This window comes from Filicampus tigris, chromosome 10, assembly GCF_054856515.1.
Source record: "Filicampus tigris isolate MCC_2025a chromosome 10, RoL_Ftig_1.0, whole genome shotgun sequence".
In the NCBI taxonomy this organism is placed as follows: Eukaryota; Metazoa; Chordata; class Actinopteri; order Syngnathiformes; family Syngnathidae; genus Filicampus; species Filicampus tigris.
The window spans coordinates 981,623-995,196 of record NC_141226.1 but is presented as its reverse complement, the minus strand read 5'-3'; the positions used below and the strand labels follow the sequence as shown (position 1 = coordinate 995,196).

General features: G+C 40.3%; 1 protein-coding gene across 1 annotated transcript in view; it reads left to right on the top strand.

Annotated features, from left to right (window-relative positions):
• The window catches only part of LOC147140343 (sickle tail protein homolog), a 237,456-nt gene that overhangs the window by 79,297 nt on the left and 144,585 nt on the right, over nucleotides 1-13,574 (top strand). Inside the window, exon 5 of the mRNA XM_086043119.1 lies at nucleotides 9,546-9,639. Coding sequence (XP_085899245.1) covers nucleotides 9,546-9,639 — 94 coding nt within the window. The remainder of the gene's footprint in view (nucleotides 1-9,545; nucleotides 9,640-13,574) is intronic.

Sequence of the window (13,574 nt, the reverse complement as noted above, 5' to 3'; positions counted from 1 at the left end):
TGGACATTTATGGCGATCGTAGTAATCCAGCCACGGCTCAGATAGATTGATTTTTTTACGCACGGTTATGATGTGACGTCATCGTCAGTGATGACTCCATGAAATGAGATAATAAAGCCTCGCCTCATAATTTCCCCCAAATACTGTATTTATTTCAGCCTGCTACCTAATCGCTTGAATGCCCTGACACGCTGGACCACATTTACTTCCGCAAACACAACGTCGGGTGTGATGTCGTCTCTTCTACTGCGCAGGCGGGCCACATTGACGTGTGTTCATACAGCAGACAAGACAGAGGTCGCATTTTTAATGTAATATGATCGCTTACACAAAAAATAGGATTTTTTAAGGGGGTGAGGGGGGTTGGGTGGAGCAATTATCCCTCTCTCTTGTTCTGTGGAACAAGATGCGTGATACTTAATGCCGCGTTTAACCGACTAGTAAAATACAAAACGTTTAATAAATTCTAGACGGTTAAACGGTTAAACAACTAGTCACGCACATCCCTAGTTGAAAAACTGAATGTGAGTTGAATTACTTGAATTTGTGGAAATTGGGAAGGTGTAAATGTGAAAAGTTGAATGTTCCAATGAAAATGAATGGTGAATCGTTGAATTTTTTTGGAGTTTTTAAGTGTGAATGAGTTAAATGTGTGGGAAATACGAATTTTGGGGGTGTTGAAAAGCTGAATGTGAGCTGAATGAGTTGAATGAGTTGAATCTGTGGAAATTGGAATGGTGTAAATGCGATAAATTAAATCTGCCAATGGAAATGAATGATGAATAGTTGAATTTTTGTGGGTTTTTTAAGTGTGAATGAGTTGAATGTGTGGGAAGTAGGAAATTTGGGGGTGTTGAAAAGCTGAATGTGAGCTGAATGAGTTGAATGCCTTGAATTTGTGGAAATTGGAATGGTGTAAATACGAAAACTTAAATCTGCCAATGGAAATGAATGGTGAATAGTTGAATTTTTGTGGGGTTTTTAAGTGTGAATGAGTTGAATGTGTGGAAAGTAGGAATTTTGGGGCTGATGAAAAGATGAATGTGAGCTGAATGTGTTTAATGACTTGAATTTGTGGGAATTGGGAAGGTGTTAACACTTTCGGGCAGGACCATGAAATTGTCATTGATTTTTTTTCCCTTACATTTCCTGATTATTAGGGACACAAATAACAAAAAAATATGTACATTTAAAAAAAATACCTAAAATTGTAGTTTTTATAAACCTGTGCCAAACGGCATCACTGGCCAAATGGATGTTTGTCTCTGTGTGCCCTGCGATTGGCTGGCAACCAATTCAGGGTGTCCCCCGCCTACTGCCCAAAGACAGCTGGGATCGGTTCCAGCACGCCCGCGACCCTTGTGAGAATAAGCGGTATGGATAATGAATGAATGAATGAATGAATGAAAAATGTGGAAGGAGTCGCACACCGAAAAAGTGGTCGGAATAAAATAGAATAATAAGCTTTCGCCTTCACACAATAAAGACTAGGAATAACATATGTGTGAAGGCCTTCGCCTTCACATAATTAAACATGGCTGACTTCCTCTTAGGTTTAGCATATGGGACCAAGAGGCGTTTTTGTAGTTCTCTTTCTGTTTTACATACTATCAAATTGTTGTAGATGTAGGTAGGTGAAGCGTGCAACCCGGGCCACTATTTATAAATTTTCTAGAGGGCGGTAGCGAGCCACATTTTAAAAATTGCACAATTGAATAATTAATTATTGATTAATTTACCAAGCCTTCTATGTGTGCTGTTTCATGAGTTTTCGTGCATGTTTACATTCTCAAAATCAGCATTGTGTTATTGGCGAACTGGGCGTTACCATGGCAACAGCTTTTTGCAAAAAATCGCAAACTTCATCTTTTAACATCATGAAGGCCTAAACACTCTTCCGAGCAAATATGAAGGAGATCTGGCTAACCTGCCAGGAGAGAAACATGAAAGAATAAAACATGTACTTCATTTAGCCAGTAGGTGACGCTCCCACTACAATGAAAATTTAGTTCGTAGATGACTTCAGGTGTAGACTCTCATCGAATGTGTGAAATCGTGTCAATATATTATCATGTGGATCACATTACAGCTCTTTTTAAGTCAATCTGATGCCGAATTGTAAAGTCAATTTAAAATACTGGATTTCCTGTTAGGTTTAGCACATGGCTTCAAGAGACTTTTTTGTAGGTCTTGGCCTGTCATATATTCCACGAAATTTTCATAGATATAGGTGAAACTTACAAACGGGGCTGACTTTTTTTTTTAATTCCAGGGGGCGCTAGCGAGACATTTTTTAAACAATTGCGACGTAAAACAAAAAAAAAAGATGATGTCATCAGGCCTGATGTGTGAGCAAAGTTTCATGAGATTGCATGCATGTTTCGACCGTCAAAATCAGCGTAATTTTATTTGTGGAAACCTGTTGCCAAGGTGACAGCTTTTAAAGGAAAATCACAAATTTTGTATTTTAATATCAGTGTGGCCTCAACACTCTTCCGTGTAAAGATGAGGTGGACCCGGTTAACCTGCTAGGATAAAACATCAAAGAAAAAAACATGTATTTCCTTCAGCCACTAGGTGGCGCTACCACTACGATGTCTTCAGCCCTCGTCTATCATCAAATACGAAAACTTTCAAGAATGAAGAAGGATGATCTGAGTCAAGTTAAAACTGTATTTATTGTCACGAATATTCAGAATTTGCGGCACCATCATGGTCACGCCCTTCGCCAAAAAGTCACAATATTCGGCGTACAGCAAGACCCACGTCTTGAGGCTTTTCTGACAAATTTTCAGTCTGATTCGTTCAACGGGCTCCGTGCAGTAAATAGAAAAGTAAAAAATTGACAATTTTGATCGCCAATAGGTGGTGCTATATATATAATGGAATATTAGCATATAGATGTCTTCAGGTCGCGCCTCTTTATGTACAGTTGAAGTTTGGAATTTTTTGGATGTGCAGGGGAGTTATTAAGGTTTTTTCTCCTGTATGGCAAAGGAAAAAATATTTGATGCCCCAACCCCGTCATATAGTTTATCGAAAACTCAAAAAAATGTTCTCAGTTGTTGCCCCACGTCATAAGATGATATATCCGAAGTTTGAAGTCAATCGGATGAATCCTACGGGACATGGGTGCAAAAGTATGCACCCTGTAAATGTCCGAAAATAGTCCAAAATTGGACATTCAGGGGAGTTAAGGTTTTTGTCATGTATGGCGAAGGAAATAAATTACGCCAAATATGATACCCCGCCCCCGTTATCGAAAACTAAAAATAAAAATTTCCCAGTCGTTGCCCCAGGGCTTAAGATGATATATCCGAAGTTTGAAGTCAATTGGAATAATCCTCTATGACATTGGTGCAAAGGTATGCATCCTGCAAAAATGGTCCAAAATTGGGCAGTCAAAAATTCATAGCTCACTTCCTATACACTTGAGACTATGGCTGCAATGGACTTTTTTGTACGTCTCGGGGTGCTACACGTGCCTGCCAATCTTCGTAGGCCTAGGTCAAACGGGCTGGAAATCGATTTTGTTTTCCTACTCTAGGGCAGCCATTTTGTGTGCATCGTTTACGGCGACTTTAAAATATCAAATTTTTTGCCAGGCCCGATGAGACTGCAAAGTTTGGTGAATTTTCGTGCATGTTTAGGGGTTCAAAAATGCGATCATTTGGTCAGAAAAAAATAAAATAATAATTTCTACAAAAACAATAGGGTCCTTGCAAGTTTTTGCTGTTCAGGCCCTAATAATCCCTAGAAAAACAATAGGGACCTCGCAGCGGTTCGCTGCTTGGGCCCTAACAAACTATAGGAATAACATGTGTGTGAAGGCCTTCGCTTTCACACAATTATCTTACTCATCAACTAATCACCAACAGTAGTCGCAATTAGTCAACTAACCGAATCGTATGTAAATTGCGTAATAATCGCACTAGGCTCTTATTTGACCATCGGTATCTTACAGCTTCAATTCTTTAAAGCATCACTGAGCAAGAATTCGATGTTAATAAAAAAAATGTCCCAAATCTTTTGATGAAACATTGACTTACAAGTAGTAGAATGGGACTTTTGTCATGCTCTGGGGGGGTCCGTATCGTTTTTACTGGCACTAAGCAACTTTGAGGAGGATGGGAGCAACCCTGACACACCCAAAAAATACAAACGTCCTGAATTGATTGGGGTGGGCGATTTGGGCAAAAAAAGAATATCTCCATATATTTTCAAAAAACTCGATAACGATAATTTGACGATATTATACAAAAAATATTTTAAATCTGCACAGACCAATTGTTGATAGACAGTGTTTGTGAACAACATCTCTTTTAAATGACTAAATATAGCTTCTGCAAAACATAATGATATTCTACGACAATATTTAACAAAAAAGAACAAAAAATTATGTATAGACTTACAACGATTTTTGGGCATATTTATGTCATTTAACTGTCTCTGCTGTTATTCCATAATGATGTGACATTTTGAGCTGCAGTAAGTACTGGTGTACCACTGACAACTACGAGAGCAATCAAAATGAGAAAAAGGTGTTAACTACAGCAATCAGAATGGGAAATAAATGTATTTGATATGTGAGGTGTGACCAAGTGTCACCCAGCGAGGGAAAAAAAAAATATATCGTCATCACAACACCCATTCTCATATATTGTCCAATGTATTCAGAATAAAGTTGAATAACAAAACTGCAATTTCCCGAAAAGTGCATTTTCCCACTAATCGTCGCTGTGATATATAGACTTGTGACTTTATTCATGTTTGGGTGTCACACTAATAAACCGACGTGGTTTGGGCAACATGCCTCGGGAATACAGGCTAATTATGAATGATGCGGACTAAAAGCATGTAAACTGAATGTTAACCGATCATCCAGGATGTCACGTTTGACTTGCTGAGTGTGTGTGTGCGTAAATGCGTGCGTGCGTTTATATTTGTTGGTTCAACTTGGTGACTGTTTTCTGAGAGGTGTGTGTTTAAGCTTTTGTTTGTTTTGCTTGCGCGGTCGCCAAGTTTTCCTCGTAATCCATATGGCTCGTGGTGCAACAGAATTGCTCTTCACCGTTTCACCGATGTCAGTCTTGTCAACCCCAAACCATTTACAGACTGTACGGACGACGTGTACTTGCGGCTTGCTATTAATATTACCCGCTGGACACTCCTCCATACTTGAAGCTCGGCTGCAGTGCGGACAGAGTCACGTGAACGGGTCCTGCCCGCTGATTCGGCGAATGATTATCACTTCCTCCTCCTCTGCCGTCAATGCGCACTGATTTTTCAGCATTTGCTCATACTTTGCGGCCGTCGACTGACTCGAGTCAGAGGCAATATTAATACTCGATAATGTAAAATTACATATCGTGAAAGCAAGATTGACGATGATATCGATAACGATATATATCGCCCACCTCTACGGCCTACTCACTTCCTCCTTTCGCTATAAGGACCGAAGTCGATTCGAACATCTACTCGCGATTACTGGTGTCATGGCAGAAGCCCCAAAACAAACAAAAAACAAAAGTATTATTTGAACAAAATTAGATTCATTACCTCATCGCTATTCATCTTTTACACAGCCACTGGAAATAGAAATGTAACATTTTTTCCGGACTATACGTCACAGTTTCTTTTATAGTTTGGCCAGGGGTGCGACTTATACTCTGGAGCAACTTATATGTGAAATAATTAACATATTACTGTCATGGCTTGTTAGTGCTGACTTGTATTTATGATGTTTTGCCTCCCTCTGCAGGTGCTTTAGCACTAAAGCACTATGGCTGTGTGTGTGTTTTTAGACACATCATGTGTCAGCCTATGGCTGTGTGTGTGTGTCATCATGCAGCCACACATGTAAGGAGGAGCACACTGAGCACAAAGGAGACAAAGACATAATTACGACCGAATACATAAATACTTTTGGAGACTTGGAAACATTCTACATGGTCGGGGATAAATAAAAGACTTATTTAAACGATCTACAACCGTTTTAATGAGTTTAAAGTTATTCTACCGTAACTTTCTTGCATGCTACATGTAGCATCGTAGCTTGGTGGAAATAATGTGTACTACGCGCACAAGTTCCTCCCAAAATGCGACTTATACTCCAGTGCGACTTATATATGTTTGTTTCCACTTTATTATGCATTTTATGGCTGGTGCGACTTGTACTCCGGAGCGACTTATAGTCCGGAAAATATGGTAATTCAGTCCAACTTGCAGGCCAGCGAGGGCTCAGGATTTCACGGCACTACATGCTGGCGCGCATGCGAAATGTAATTGACTTTTGTCAAAACACTACCGCTTTTGTCCACATGGTGCCGCCATAGTCAATAAAAAACTGACATGACACTGTTGCTTTAAGGTAGAGTGGTACCTCTACTTATGAACGTCTCTTCATACGAAATTTTCAAGTTACGAAACGCCTCAACAGGAAAATATTGCCTCTTTTTACGAAAGAAATTTCAGGATACGAAAGGTAAAAATACAGTATGGGCTACAACTCGCAGCTCCGGAGTTTCCTGAACACAACATACTCATAGCTGCTCTGCCATTGGCTATTACCTAGCATCTTCCTGGCATCCCATTGGCTAAGAGGGACCTCTACCGTATGTGTCTATGTGTGTAGATAGACAGGTAGATAGATATATATGTGATGGATATGTCTATGCAGCGACCTCGTCATTCGGCCCTCGGGCCATGAGGTATTTGTGTAGATGGACAGGTAGATAGATATATATGTGATAGATATGTCTATATAATGTCCTCGTCATTCGCCCCTCTGGGCCAAGAGGTGTTCCGATATTTTTACGTGAATTAGAAACAAGGAAACGAAAAAAAAGCAGAAAATCTTTTTTTGTCCATACAAACAAAGAAAGAGATAATAGAAAAGTATGAAAAAGGGATGTATGCTGTCCTCGCTCCGAAGCGTCAAGTTTTTCACCAGCTAGACAGCGAGTTAACGACGTTCCAAATAAACAGACCTTGATTCCTTTTTCGTCTGGTTTATTCGAACAATGGCCTCGACCATTACCCTCTTTAGGTCGTCGTAAAACTGAAAAATAACAAATGTGGTATCAGCTAACATGACACACTGTCTCATGCTAATAGCAAGTACATCACGTTCAATCGTCTCAAATGTCCAAATAAAATACAATAACTGACCAAAAAAAATAGTCAACACTATTGCTATCAAATGTACTTACGGACAATTCTTGACCAAGGCAACAACAATTGGATCCAACTTCAACATCGTAACATGAACGGGTCGGAGTTGCGCACTGCCATACTGCATTTCTATCTTTTTCAACACCAGTAAACAATATTCTAAATAACCACACGAGGGCGAACTAGGGCTGCAAACAAACCTGCATTACACATTGACCTCATAACGGGCAGAATAGGATGCGTTTGGTTGATCTCGCCAAAGAATATGACCGTAATGTATCGACAGTCGCCACGTTATTAAATCAGTTCTTTACAAAACGCCAGGCAAAAAAACACTTCTGAGAGAGAACATGAACCAAAGAGGGCAAAAAGCAATAAGGACAGCATTTAAGCCACAAAACAACAAATTGTCTCCGAAGCGAGGGCTTTACAACCATATTTGGGGGCGCTCAAGGTCCCCTGAGTGGCTTAGGTTGATGAAAATTACAATTTTAAACACTTTTCTCCCAGCCAAATTTCGGCGGGTTGCCCAAAAAATGTGACCGAGAAAGGTGTGCTTTCGGCGGATAGCCAAGGCAGAGCAGTCGGCCCCTAGGGTTGGAGCTCCGCACTTTGAATAACGGCTACCAAATCTAAACCAAAGGTTATAGATGCATATTTACACGTGCATCTAGCATAAATACACGCCCCGAAGCAGAAAATGACATTAATTTCAGTGTACACGTAACACGTACACGCAACAGCGCCGGTGGAGGGGTACAGCTAAACGGTCCCAAAAGGGCATTTAGTGCCGTGGTGAGTCTTTTTGACAGCCACTGGGTCCTAAAAGGGGACATATTTAGTCCGGCCATGGTGAAGCATCCATTTCACATTGGCCGCGGAGGGGGAGTTGGTCGACGGAAGCGCGTATACAATGATAGATGGACCGGCCGATAGGCAATTACCATTTGATCTGATTTGACAAAAAGTTGGATAGATGGTTGCAGAAGGTTATCCAGGCTGCAGAAAAATGGCAATAAACTTTTTTTCAAATGCTCACCTCTGGTAATAAAAAAGTTCCTACAGAATGGTTATAACCAAGTTGTAACAGTTTGTGGGTTGCAATAGGGGACCCAAATGCAGAAAGAGGAAAGGCAGTTTAGCGGTCAAAAATGTGTATTTGAACGTCCAGTGTGACCAGGGTGAAGCGGAGTTCTGGCCAAGTGGCAAGCGGGCCACAGGCGTGGGGCTCAAGCAGGTAAGCAGGCAGGCAGGCAGTAAGGGTTCACAATAACGATGATGGCAATGACTAATCTGTGGTCAGAGAAAAGACAACTAAATATACACTTGTATACATAAGGTAGAGTTCAGTACTAGGCGATAGATAGCTACAAACTTCTTGTAAAGCGTAGACAATCTGGTGATGGTGACGTTTGGATGACAGGTCAAACCGCAGAAAAATATTTCCCGTTTGCAAAATACCTGCTATGTTTCAACAAGGCTTTTGATGATGTGTAATTTTCTGATTGGTTGAGCTAAATGGTATCACGCTACTGAATGTGAACCAAAGGTTGACATAGCTGGCATTCGGCCACTGTTGTAGACGTCGGCTTTGTGTGTTTCCACCTTTATGGAAGATGACAAATATTGGACATGATTGAAAATTCTCATTTTCAAGAGGACTTTTCAAGAAAAATGTTGCTGGCTGGAGAGTTTATTCTGCAATTTAGAGCAGCATCTATGAGGGCTCTATGTTTTTTATCTGCTCCAAATGATATTGTAGTGTAGCGTTTTAGAGTTATTTGGAGGAAGATCACAAGGCTTTGGCCTACCTTTGATTCTTGCCTTGGTAATAATGGTATTATCCCAAATACGTGAAATGTCTCTCTCTCTGTAATGCCCCACATATTTAGATTACATTTTTGTACAATATTTTGTAAAGCTATGATGTGATTGTGGGTGGGATAAGGGGGGTTGGGTCAGCAGTGAAGGCCCATGTCTGAAATGTACCACCCGCCATTGATTTACAGACGGAAAACTTGGAACTCAATCATTTTTTCTATACTATGAGCTTTGTCCTCATTTAGGACTTGGGTGATCTGAAACTCATAAACCTACATATAATTGACAGTCTTTCAATAGCCTAACATACTGTACATGTTTTTGTAATGTGGGAAGAATTTGATACCACCTCAAACATATATGAATGTTTGTTAGGACCTTATAATCAATGTGAGAGTCAAAAACATCTGTGTGATATGTGTGTATGATAGTGTGTTTTAGACTAAACAAACTTTGAAGCAGCAGCAGCTGCACAAATCCAATACTGTAAACCTTGACACTGCATCCTTGGCTTCACACGTGATGTCACATAATTTGTTATCTGCTTTCAGAAATATTACAACCCACTCCTGTCTGAAGGTTTATCATAAAGATCCATCATATGTGTTCAACCACCACACTAGGCCTACCAACACAGAAGGAAGGGTGAGTCACTCCATAAAGCTTGAATGAAGTGTAATGACCTTGAAAAAAATCCGAAGGGAAACAAGAAAAGAGGACGTAAGGAAACAATGAAAGAAGGAAGTCAGGGAAAAAAATAAGGAAGACAAAGAATGATGGGATCAAAGGAAGGGAGGAAGCAAGGAACTAAGACAGCGAAGAAAACAAATAAAATAAAACAAAATTTTAGTTATATAGCACTTTTCACACACAAGATGCAACTCAAAGTACTGTACATTATAAAACATAAAATACAGCATAAAAAGAGAACCCGCTCCCACCTTCCCTCCTTCCCTCCCTCGCAGTATACACAAAGACAGACAACCACAAGCACACTTGCACTCACTCACTCACACACACATACACAAACGCACACATATATAACCTTAAAAAGAGTCATGGCAGGGCACAGAGAAACCACATGAGGAAAGAGTACCCAAGGGGAGCTCGTCCACGCTGAGAGGGATGACAGCCCATGGCCACGGGTAGCACCACCACCTCAAAGAGCCCCGGGCCACGACAACCGGGGCAGCCCCTAAGCATAGTGCAGGGAGGGCAGCCACACCTCCCAGCACGGAGGCCCCCCTTGAGGAAACACTGGAGGTAAAACCCAGATGAAGCTAAAGGAAAATGACAACGAAGCTAAAAAAACAAAGCAATAAAAGAGGCTAAGAACTATAAAACAATAAGATTGGATAAAAATAGTAAGAGACTAAAAACAATTATTTGAAGGCCAAACTAAATAGGTATGTCTTGAGCTTCCCCTTAAAAATATCAACTGTCTCTGCAGACCTGACGTCCTCTGGCAGGCTATTCCAAAATTGAGGACCAAAATGGCTGAATCCAGCCTTGCCATGCGTTTTGGTCCTCACCCTAGGAATAATTAAAAGGCCGGCGCCAGAGGACTTCAGGATCCGCGAGTGTTGGTATGGTAAAAGCGAGTCCGATAAATAAGATGGGCCAAGACCATTAATACATTTATAAACAAATAAAAGTACCTTAAAATCGATCCTGAAACACACGGGGAGCCAAAGCAGCGATTTTAAAACTGGTGTAAGGTGCTCCTGCCCTCTGGTTCTCGTCAGCACCCAAGCGACTGAATTTTGCAGTAGTTGAAGGGAAGAAATACTCTTTTTGGGGAGACCAGAGAGCAGGGTGTTACAATAATCTAAACGACATGATATAAAAGCATGCATCAGCACCTCCGTGTTAGCCTGAGAGAGAAACAGGTGGACTCTGGCAATGTTCTTAAGATGATAAAAAACGATCTTGGTTACATTTTTTATATGAGGAATAAAACTGAGCTCAGATTCAAAAATAACGCCCAGGTTCTTTACACATTATGAGGGTTTAAAATCTAGTAATTTCGGTAAAAGTCTTTCTCTTTGGCCTTCAGGGCCGATAACTAAAACCTCGGTTTTGTCCTATTTGAGCTGTAGGAAATTCTCTGCCATCCATGACTTAATATCTATAATACAATTTAAAAGGGTATCAATAGGTCCTGTGTCCTCCGCAGACACGCTAATGTACAGCTGTGTGTCATCAGTTTAACTGTGAAAGCTGATGCCGTGTCTTCTGATGACATCCCCAAAGGGTAAAATTTATTCAACTTTATTCACTCTCATTCCACTTTATTCAGTCTCATTCAACTTTATTCAGCATCATTCGATTTTATTCCACTTTATTCAACTTCATTCAATTACATTCACTATCATTCAACTTTATTCAGTATCATTCAACTTTATTCAACTTCATTCCAATGCAATGCATTCTTTTCAGCTTCCTTCGCCTTCACACGCAATTCACACATATGTTATTGTATACCTTCAACTTTATTGTGTGAAAGCGAAGGCCTTCATATGTTATTCTACACCATTCAACTTTATTGTGTGAAGGCGTAGGCCTTGACACATATGTTATTCTACACCTTTATTATTATTATTATTGTATTGTATTCCTGGCACTTTTTTGGCGTTCTTCTATTTCCACATTTTACAACCGATTCTCGCCGTTCCAACTTCAATGTATTACAAAAATTCACGGCAACATTCTTTATTCCAAAAAATTACGGTTTTCCCAAAATTGCCCGTTTTTCACCGCAAAAAAAACCCATTCATTTCCAATGGCATATCCAACATTTCCCATTTCCACCATTCCAATTTCAAATTCACAAGATTCAACTCATTCAACTCACATTGGTAAAGTAATTCAACACACCCACAATTCCTGTTTCCCCAAAATTCAACTCATTCACCTGTAAAAAAAACACAAAATTCCACCATTCATTCCCATTGCCATATTCAACAATTTACATTTACATCATTCCAATTTGAAATTCACATTCATCTCATTCAACTCATATTGGTCAAGCTTTTCAACACACCCCAAATTACTATTTCCAATACATTCAACTCATTCACCCTTAAAATCCCACAAAAAAAATCAACTATTCCATTCATTTCCATTGGCACATTCAACTTTTCACAGTTACACCTTTCCAATTTCCACAAATTCAAGTCATTCAACTCACATTCGGATTTTCAACACCCCCAAAATTCCTACTTGCCACAAATTCAACTCATTCACACTTAAAAAACCCACAAAATTCAACTATTCACCATTCATTTCCATTGGAACGTTCAACTTTTCACATTTACAACTTCCCAATTTCCACAAATTCAAGTCATTCAACTCAATTCAACTCACATTCAGCTTTTCAACACCCCAAAAATTCCTACATTTCACACATTCAACTCATTCACACTTAAAAACCCCACATTGGCAACTTTTAGCATTTACACCATACCAAGTTCAAGTCATTCAACTCATTCAGCTCACATTCAACTTTTCAACACCGCCCAAATTCGTACGTCCCACACATTCAACCCATTCACTCTTAAAAAAAAAAAAAAAATTCAACTATTTACCATTCACTTCCATTGAATCGTTCAACCTTTCACATTTACACCTTCCCAAATTCCACAAATTCAAGTCATTGCACTCATTCAACTCACATTCAGCTTCTCAGCACCACCAAAATTCCTACTTTCAAAAACATTCAACTCATTCACTTAAAAAACCCACAAAAATTCACCATTCATTTACAGTGGACCAGTGTTATTGCCCTTTGATCTCCCCAGTGCGGTGGCCATCCTAGACAGGGACATTAGCTAGACCGGGGAGACTCACCCCGAGGTTTCTCCAGTGCGGCGGCCATCTTGGACAGGCGGCCATCTTGGTCAGGGACATTAGCTAGACTGGGGGGACACCCCGAGGTCTCCCCAGTGCGGCGGCCATCTTGGGAAGGGACATTAGCTAGACTGGGGATACTCACCCCGAGGTCTCCCCAGTGCGGTGGCCATTTTGGACAGGGACATTAGCAAGACTGGGGATACTCACCCCTAAGTCTCCCCAGTGCAGTGGTCATCTTGGACAGGGACATTAGCAAGACTGGGGAAACTCACCCCGAGGTCTCACCAGTGCAGCGGCCATCTTGGAGGAGGACCCAAAATCAACAGGGAGTGACCGATATTCAACAGGAAGTGACCCAAATGACCCGGAAATGGACCGGAAGTGACCCAGATGACCCGGAAATGGACCAGAAGTGACCAAAATGACCCGGAAGTAACCCAAATGACCCGGAAATGAATTGGAAGTCTTTTCTCCCCTTATTATTTTTTATTTCTTCCTCATTCCAGGCGATTCTCTATAATTTGAGGTCATTCAACTTCATTCAACTACATTCAGTATCATTTCAACGCATTCTACAGTTTTTCATAGAGGTCATACAACTTCATCCAGTATCATTCAACTTCATTCCTCTTAATTCAGAATCATTCAACTTCATTCAGTATTATTCAACCTAATTCAGTATCATTCAACTGAATTCAGTAGCATACAACTTCATTCAACTACATTCA